The sequence below is a fragment of the Diachasma alloeum genome, unplaced genomic scaffold (assembly GCF_001412515.2).
Source record: "Diachasma alloeum isolate Michigan unplaced genomic scaffold, Dall2.0 Dall_scaffold_00445, whole genome shotgun sequence".
NCBI lineage: Eukaryota > Metazoa > Arthropoda > Insecta > Hymenoptera > Braconidae > Diachasma > Diachasma alloeum.
In genome coordinates, this window is record NW_021680584.1 from 6,486 (window position 1) to 16,738 (window position 10,253).

Consider the following 10,253-nt stretch of genomic DNA (forward strand, 5'->3'; position numbering starts at 1 on the left):
ATTATTTTGCACTACATCCCCTTCGCCCCCTCCCCCTCCGACGCGCAGTTCCAAAAATTTGAAAAAAAATATCAACAACAATTAATATTATTATTTGCCTCTAACTCCTAATGGTTTATTGGGTTAATGACTATCAAGAATTAATAAACTGTTAATTCAATGATTGTACAAATTTATATGTCGATATAAATTAACAAATGAATCAACTTATCAACTAATAGTACAATTTCTGATAAGACTCTGAAATGGTCTTACATCAGCGATCTTAATCGGCGCATTGATCTTACATTGGCAGTAGATCTTACACCTCGCGGAACTTAAACTTACCCAGAGATCTTCGAATCAGATCGGATTCCGATCTTATATTTGAGATCTTAAAATTTAAGATCCGAAAGCGGTCTTAACCCCCTTGTCAGACCGATGAACGATCTTAAATTGCGTAAGATCTCATGTTAAGATCGCAAATCGATCTTATTTTAAGACTATTTTTCGGTCTTATGATCTGAGATCTTAGTTTCAGACCGGCCGTAAGACCGGACTTTTTGCAGTGTAAATGGAGGTTGTAAAAAAATCATTTTTAGTGATAGTGACTAGTGTCTTTACATGTAAAGTGCTGACATACGAGAGTACTTGATACCTCACGAGTATAGTTCCCACAAAAATGGTAAAATCACTAACCAGAGATAGAATTCATTGGTAACTAGCACAACAACGAGTTCACATCTCCAAAATAGTGAAAGATCCTTGGACGTATTGTCAAGGTCTTATTTCGCAACACTTTTTAGCTATAAACGATACATTTTTCTCTCAGTGCATTGTGAACTTTGAAATGCATAATGTATAGATACAATGACTCACTCTATAATGTGGAGCACATGACTGGTCAGTTGATGAATGTGTCAATTACTATGTGTTGAATGAATCTGTGGAATTTGAAGTATATGGAAATGTTAAAAGTTCACAATAGCAGGCGTGCAATAGTTTGGTCTGCACTTGATGCAAGTGCACGATTCAATTTTCTAAAATCTGTTCTCTATTTAAGTAATCTGGCGATCAAGCAAACCTTCCAGCTTTCAGCGTTATCCAGGATCTACGAAGAGGGCATTGCTGGTATAGGATCCTAAAAACAAAACTTGACAGATCTAACCCAGAGTTGACTCTAGGTTAACTCTGGGTTCAGAGAAAAACCCTAGAGAAAAGAAACAGAAATTCTGGGTTTTCTCCATGAATGGATTCAGAAGATTCTAGAGTGGATTCAGAATCAACTCTGAGATTGATTTAGGAGGGAAGAAAAAGAGAAGAAAGGAAGAAAAATATTGTAATGATCCCAAGAATCGAATGTTGAATTTCCATGATTTATCCACATTTTTAGCCTCTCGAGTCATTGTGATACGTTTTTGAACACATGTCTGTATGTGTGTGTCTACGTATATGACCAAAATTTTGTCCAACGATTTCTCCGGAATAAAGGAATGGATTCAATTTTTTTTGCTTCCCTTGAAAGCCTTTGAGAGATTTTTCGATTCTCTAATTTTGATTGAAAATGGGCTAGAATGTTATGAAACGTGAAAAAGTGATGTTTTAGGTCATGCCGGTATGTATGTGTGAGATATCTTGGATTTTTAGTGATCAATTTTTAGAAAATTGTTTAGAAAAATCTACATTAATACGGTGAAATTTGTTTTTAAAAATCTGAAATTTTGGCTCTTAGTAGCTATGATCAAGCTCCACTTTGGCGCGTAGTTTCAGTTCGATCGGTCCAGTAGTTGCTGAGATAACACAACTTCTTCAAATTTCTTTTTTTTCTATCTCCTAAAATCTACTTTATCGATCTCATTTTTTTTCAAAATACTCGTCTGGATAGCCATTACCTAGATCTGTTTGGACAAAATTTGAATATATTGCCCTTTTTCGGTTTTTTAAACCATCGAAATGCAGTCAACCATTGCGAAAGAATGACTTCAATTGACACTAAAATCTTCTTCTCATTTTACTGATGATTTTTAGTGAAAATTTCAGATTAAAAAAAGGGGTTTTTTAGATAATTGACATTGAAAAAAAAACATTTTGTTCCATAAAATCCGTAAAACTATATGCAATACCACATGTGACCGCTCATTTTGAAGATTTTTTCATGATTATTCCATATGCCGTAGGTGAATCTGGTAGCCCCAAACTGGAATTGGATATTAACAAGAATTGAAAATAGAAACCATCTCGAAATATTTATTTGAAAGAAACGAAAAATTTTCAAAACAAGATAAATTATCCAATTTTTAATATTTTTCAATGATTTTGTTTCCAAAATGTTTATTTAAATATGAACTTTTTGGAAAACAGTTGACGAGAAAATTTCTGTCAATGACTTTTTTGGCCTCGCATTTTGACGTGGAACTGCTCAATAACGAATCAACATATGACATCCTTGATAAAAGTCTTGTAACAGACTTGTTTCTGTATGCATAAAAATTATGTTGAATGAATGATTTATTGTCTACACATAGAAAACTAAATGATGATAATTGAAATGACAATTATATTTGCATCTATTTACAACTTTAAAAGTGCGATTTAGAAAAATTCCCACTTTCGAAAAATCGTTAACAAATCTCCGTTTGAGATCCCATTATTTCTCAGGTGTCGAAAATTTTATAAAACTTCAAAGAAAAATTCTTGAAAATTTCATCTATTTTAAAAATTTAGTTGAAAAAAAATCAACTCTAAGGTGCCTATCGGATGCCTTCAATGTGTCATTACGGTGCTTCTTGAGTCAATTTTACTTGTGGTACAGAGATGGCTAGAAGGCCAATGTTTGGTATGCTTGGGATGTCTTTAAGGTGCCTCTTGGGTGTCTCTACCTTCCATATGCTTTGAAGGCACAAGTCACCTTGAAGATACTATAAAGGCCCTGAACAAGAATCAGCCACCTTACGGCTACTTATGTGCGAAATGCGTCAGGTACACCATAAAGGCACCTTAAAAGCACCGAAAAGGAACCAGCCACCTTAAGCCCACTTATGTGCGAAACGCGTTAGGTACACCATAAAAGCACCTTGAAGGAGGCATGAAGGCACCGAAAAGAAACCAGCCATCTTACGGTTACTCATGTGCGAAACGTGTTAGGTACACCATAAAGGCCCCTTGAAGGCACCTTGAAGGTACCGAAAGGGAGTGGCCACCTCATGGCCGCTTATGTGCGAAACGCGTTGGGTACACCATAAAGGCACCATAAAGGCACCTTGAAGGCACTTTAAAGGCACCGAAAAGGGATCAGCCACCTCACGGCCACTCACATTCAAAGCGCGTTAAGTACAACGTAAAGGCACCTTGCAGGTACCTTAAAGTAACCATCCACCATATGGCCACTCACATGCGAAACTCGTTAGGTGCACCATAAAGGCACCAAAAAGGGGTCAGTCACCTGACGGCCACTCATGTTCAAAAGCGCATTAAGTACACCATAAAGGTACCTTAAAGGTACTTTAAAGTAACCATCCACCATACGGCCACTTGCATGCGAAACTCGTTATAGGTGCACCATAAAGGGACCATAAAGGCACCGAAAAGAAACCATCCACCTCAGGCTATTGATGTACAAAAGCGCGTTAGGCACACCATAAAGGCACCTTAAAGGAACCACCCACCTTACGGCCACTTGCATGCGAAACTCGTTAGGTACACCATAAAGGCACTGTTACGTACCCCATGGAAAATTAATTGTCATTCAAGAAAAATTTCATCCACAATTTGAGAATGTTATTTGAATGGGGCTAATTTATAATGAGCTCACGAATTATGAGTTAATTCATGAATATTCTACCAATTGTAACATTTGACTGTTTCTGGGGCTTGAGTTGAACAGAAAAACTGTCGCTGAATTGTCCACCCTATGTAAGATTGTATTTAACACTTGAAAACGCCCCTGCAATGGGATTTATACCTGGAACCTATCCTAAGGAACGCGTCACAGCAGCACGCGGAAGGGAGAACAGTCAGTACTTGACCAGTTGTCAACCCAAACACACAAACGTTCGCCCAGTCATACTGAAAATATCCCTGTGAAATACTCAAGTGAATTTTAAATCATTTTCCAATCGAAAACTAACTCAGGCAAACATTGAATTTCTTTTATGAATTCAACCAGTAATTCAAACATAATTTCATCGATGGAATAACTCAGAAAACAACAAAATAATTGTTTTTCTAAAATCAAGCAAACACTGAGATTGTACATTTAAATTACACATAACAGTCAGAAATTGTTAGCAAAACAAAAGAAAATCAATTAAACTGTAAATACTACAAATTTAATTAAATAATTCAAACTAAAAACAAAAAAAATCTACAATTCAATTTTAGCCTATAAATAAAAAAACCAAAAAAAATGAATGAAATATTAGTCTTGAATTCATCTGAGTGATCTTAATTGTTAGCTCAGAAGTATCGTTCCGTCGATACAGGCACCATAAAGGCACCGCCCACCTCAGGCTACTGATGGCCAAAAGCGCGTTACCCACACCTACTGTCGGTGTCAAAAGTAGAGACCAATCGAAATAAACGTCTATAACTCAGTGAAAAAAAATCGTAAAAATATGAGACCAAATACACTGTGTAATATAAGTATTTCGCTTGCCCAATACGGAGTTTCAAGTTTTTAATTTGATTAGTTTATTTATAATCGCTGTGAGAAGCCGAAAAACCCCCCGATTTTCAGGGTCCGTAAAAGTCGGCAAACTTTGAACCGCTAGCAAACGTACGAAAGATTTTTTTAAAAAATCGTCAATTTTTTCAGAGATTCGTCTAACCCCTGAGAAGCCAACCAGGGAAGAAAAAGATCGAAATTGCGATAATTATTCATTTTATTCATAGAAATGTCGACTGCGGCTATTTCGTTGTGGAATTGCGGAGCCGACCTGAAAAAAAACAATGCATTTTGAGTTCAATGTAAAACACATTCGGTCAATAGTTTTTCAATAAACAATCTCCGTTGATTAAAAAAAAAATCAAGAAAATCTGTCAAAAAAAGTGCTATTAAAACGATCATAACTCGCTATGGGGTTTATGGGCCCGCTCACCGCCAGTCCCTCAAAATTAAAAACACATGTGCGCCCGGCTACCTTTTTCAGGGGCGTCGATACCAGTTTCAGCCGTTTGGACCCTTTGGGGCGCCAATATACTGTACATTGCTACTGTCCCATTAAAACAAAAATACGAACACGAATATTTTTCTTTTTAATAATTGTATCATTAATTATACGTACTAATGGGTTTCATCAATATTAATCATTTGAAACATGTGGCTACAATTAATTATTATTTGTTATTTTTAAATATAAACTCATCCACTGTTCTTAGCNATTATTTTTAAACATAAACTCATCCACTGCTCTTAGCATTACCCAGGGTCAACGACGGGGACGTGGCAGTGGTCATGACCCCAAAAATAAATTATTTCCTATATTCGATCCCAAAATTTTGGAACGAATACTGGAATATCATTCAATTCTTATTCAAAAATTTGCTATCGTAATGAATTTGAAGTTCATTTTGCAGAACTAATTGATACTTGAATGATCGTATTAATGAGTGATAGTGGTTAATAATAATAAGAAGAATACGCTAATGAATTCAATCTATGGGCGAATTCGCCAAATATTGGTATGGTTTTGTACCTTAAAAATTTTAATTTCGTTGAGGCTTTTCACATGGTTTTTCTTATTATTAGGAAGATCCGCAGGGATTTTTTTTTCAATTTTTTCCAGTTTTGATATGCTGACTACATCAATTTTTCTATTCCTTGAGTATTTGACGAAATTTTTAGTGTCAGTAGTTATCAATTTTTTAATGGAAGATTTCAAAAATTGAAATAGTTAAAAAAATATATTTTCTAAAATCAATTTTGGACAGAAAGGATCGGAGTGCCACTTTGATTTCTCAGTATGTTTTGTAAAAAAGGTTACTTTGGGTAAGGAGAAAAGAAAATCTGCAATCATGGTTGGGGAAGACGATACAAAGTGCAATTTGGTTGTTTTTTTGGCATTTTTAAAGCATTTCCGATGGTGTGAGCTAATTGAAACCATACTCAATTGGAAGAACTGAAAATTTCTATCGGAAGCACATGTCAGAAAATGTGGAAAAAATTTACCTCTACTGAAACCAAAAATTTCGTCAAAAAATCAAGAAACAGAAGAATTGACGTAATGAGTAACAAAGCTGGAGAAAAAATGAAAAAAAAAGGATTTGGTCTTTTGAATTATAAGAAAACCATATGAGCAGCCTCGACAAAATTAAATTTTTGAAGATACAAAACTATACCAATATTTGGCAAATTTTCCTCTATGTTGTTTTGCAGGAAGAAAATGATGACTTAATATTTTCAAATTCATTATTCAAGTGAATTTTTAAATCAACAGTATCGCAGAACTCCTTCTAAAACATTTTTAGAACCGCATATAATCATTACTTCATTTTTGCGATCATGACCACTGCCATGTCTCCACCGTTGAACCTGAGTGAAATCATTATTAGAATATTAATATTACAATAGAATTACGTAATTTTCCCTAAAGTAAAATAATTATGGGTATGCTCGGAAACATATATATATATATTCTAAAACTATGATGATGATGATGATAATAATAATAATAATAATAATAATAATAATAATAATAATAATAATAATAACAATAAAAAAAATCCCAAGAGAATTAGAATTTAGAGAGAAAAAATTTCCGCTTCACCCAGCCGGGAATCGAACCCGGGTCTCCCAGATACGCGCCGGACAAAAGAACATATATATATATATATATATATATGTTAAGATTAGATGATGATTAAAAAAAAAATATTCGTCTTTGTATTTTTGTTTTAATGGGAAAGCAGCAATGTACAGTATATTGGCGCTCCAAAGGGCCCAAACGGCTGAAACTGGTATCGACGCCCCTGAAAAAGGTAGCCGGGTGCACATGTGTTTTTAATTTTGAGGGACTGGCGGTGAGCGGGCCCATAAACCCCATAACGAGTTATGATCGTTTTAACAGCACTTTTTTTGACAAATTTTCTTGATTTTTTTAAAAATCAACGGAGATTGTTTATTGAAAAACTATTGACCGAATGTGTTTTACATTGAACTCCAAATGCATTGTTTTTTTTTCAGGTCGGCTCGGCAATTCTACAACGAAATAGCCGCAGTCGACATTTCTATAAATAAAATGAATAATTATCGCAATTTCGATCTTTTTCTTCCCTGATTGGCTTCTCAGGGGTTATACAAATCACTGAAAAAATTGACGATTTAAAAAAAAAAATTTTCGTACGTTTGCTAGCGGTTCAAAGTTTGCCGACTTTTACGGACCCTGAAAATCGGGGGGTTTTTCGGCTTCTCACAGCGATTATAAATAAACTAATCAAATTAAAAACTTGAAACTCCGTATTGGGCAAGCGATATACTTATATTACACAGTCTATTTAGTCTCATATTTTTACGATTGTTTTTCACTGAGTTATAGACGTTTATTTCGAGTGGTCTCTACTTTTGACACCGACAGTAGTCTAATGAACAAAGGTCTAACATACGAATGTTTGCTAATCAGGCTCCATTTTTGATAGAATTTGTGATTTTGGCGTATGAAACTAATGGCGGATGTTTAAGGTTCCCCAAGTTTGTGCGGGGGTTGGAAAAGCCAAAAAACTACCCCTGAAAACAGTTTTTTCAAAATAACTCGTGAATAACGTGCTGTACGTCCAAAAATGTAATATACAAAGTTGTAGAGCTCAAAATTCTACATAAAAAATCTTTGGGGCACTTTACCCCTATTCCCAACCGTTTATCCCCCAGAGCCGCGTGAAGATAAGATGGGACAAAAAAATGTTTTCCATTTAAAAAATTGAAGTTGATGAATTTTTTTTTTTTGTAATTCGGAATATCAGTGTTTTTTTTCAATAGCTTGCTTATTTATTCAGAGCGAATTTAATATATGTTGCTATTTATATCTTGACATTGAATCGATGAATTTGTTTTTTTTTTCTTCCATATTCTTTATTAGAACACTTACCACAAATTTTGTCTTGATCGTATCCGCGAATCTCCTATGGATTCAAAGTTAAACGCAATTTCCTAGCTTCAACCCCTAAATCCGGCGCCGTGCATGAGAACCATCTGTGCGAGAGAGAAGTCTCCGTCTCGCTCCCACTCCCTACAGGATTGTTCCGACCATTTAAGCATGCGCGCACGAGCCTATGGAACATCACAGACTGAATGCGACAAGGTTTGAGGTTTTTCGTCAGCCGTTCTCTCTCTCTCTCTCTCTCTCTCTCTCTCTCTCTCTCTCTCTCTCTCTCTCTCTCTCTCTCTCTCTCTCTCTNGTGGGCTCCCTTAAACAGCCTCACCCTAATGTTAAGGTGTTCACCGTGCCGAGTTCTGGAAGGCGCCAGGGGTGGTTGGCGTCGCAAACGGTGGTCCCTGGGGCACCAGGTCCCACCCCGGGTGTATTAAGTGGCCTTACCCCAGCAGCCGGGGCTCTGCGGGGGCGGACTGTTGTTACATCCCTAGGTACTCGTGGGAACAAAATGAAGGACCAACACAAAAGAAAACTGAATAGTGATCAAGGAGAAATGAGCGGGCAGCAGGCCCAACAAGCAGCACTTGATGCAAGTGCAGCAATGAAGAGGACGCAGGCATGGGACCGGCTTGACCAGCTGATCACCGAGCTGCATAATTTTGCCAACCCTAAGCCAAACGTCTACAAGGAGATTAAGACGAACTTAGCGGCTATTGCAACAGCTTATAGAAGACTGAAGGAGACAGAGATGGCTAAGCCAAGGCAAAAAGCCCTCAGCATCTCTCGACACCAGTCGTAGTGCGGACGTCTGCAACGCCATCGCACACCCGTACTCTTTTTGAGACGACGGCGAAGGACACCGAGGTCGAAGAGTGCGAAACGTTAACGCCTAATTTGCGGGACACCATCACGGGAAGGCCGCGGACGCGCACCTCTCCCGAGATGGACACTAAATCTTCGAAGAAGCGGAAGGAACAGGTAGCAACATCACCGCCCGAATCGTGAACCCATCTTCCCATGACGTCGGAGTGGCAGGAAGCCAAAGGGAAGAAAAACAAGAGGAAGAAGCAGCCTACAGAGCAGCTTCCGCGGCAGAGGAAGCGTGCGGCAAGTCCTGACGCGTTGATCATCCGCCCAAAGGACAAAGGGTCATACTCTGATATCCTCAAGCGAATGAAGCAGGACGCGACAGCTCGTGAATCCCACCAGTGCGTGGAAAAGATCCGGAACACGGCTACGGAAGACATGTTGATTATCCTCTCGAAGGAGCACAGCGACAAAGCTCCAGGCCTGCAGAACGCCATCACTGACCTCTTTGGACATGATGCGCAGGTCCTCAGTAAGACACCGGAAGAAGATGTCAAAATCAAGAACCTCGAGGAGACAGCAACGAAAAAAGAAATCCTCGAAGCTTTGCAGAAGGCTGCCGGAGAAAGTTGCGGAATTTCGCTAAATGCGATCAAGTCACTGCGGAAGGCATACGGACGTACCCAGACGGCCTGGGTGAGACTGCCAGTCCCGACGACGAAGAAAATTGTCGGAGAATCCGGCAAGATTAAGATCGAGTGGGTAAACTGCCACGTCAGAAGAGTGGAAAGACCCCTGAAGTGCTTCAAGTGCTGGGACTTCGGGCATCTTGCCAATAAGTGCAAAAGCTTGGTTGACCGCTCCAAAAACTGTATCAAATGCGGTGAGGATGGTCATCTGGTCGCAAAATGCGAGAAAGATGCCAAATGCGTCCTCTGCGTCGCAAAGGGTCGCATAGACAACAGTGCTCATATTGCTGGCAGCGGTAGATGCCCAGCATACAAGGAGGCACTCCAGGCGTTGACCAAAAATCGACGATGAGAATAACTTAGTTGGCTTCCGGATGGATGCCGCGTTGAGTTTCAGCATTGCGCCGACATTTCGCAAACATTGCAGTCTGCATCTTCAGGGCTATGAGCTCCGATTCTGAGCTCCGATGTGTGGGGGCAGTCCTTATATACCTTCCCTTGTGGTGATGGGGGAAGGGGAAGGGGGGGGGTCAGCCAATCCTATGTTTTTAATTGATCAGCTGGTCAATTAAAAAACCGGGAGGACAATTTTCCCAATGGGGTTCACTTGATATCCTCTGTCCCTGTTGAGGTTGTTAGGGTTTTTATGGATCTCCAAACCCTCTCGGTATTTCCTTTCGAAATACCCTTGAGA

General features: G+C 38.5%; 1 protein-coding gene across 1 annotated transcript; it reads left to right on the forward strand.

Moving 5' to 3' along the window:
• Positions 1-9,080: 9,080 nt before the first annotated feature.
• LOC107042385 lies at positions 9,081-9,911 on the forward strand. The gene has a single exon (XM_015263422.1). It carries the CDS (start codon positions 9,081-9,083, stop codon positions 9,909-9,911), a length of 831 nt encoding a protein of 276 aa, XP_015118908.1.
• Positions 9,912-10,253: the final 342 nt, after the last annotated feature.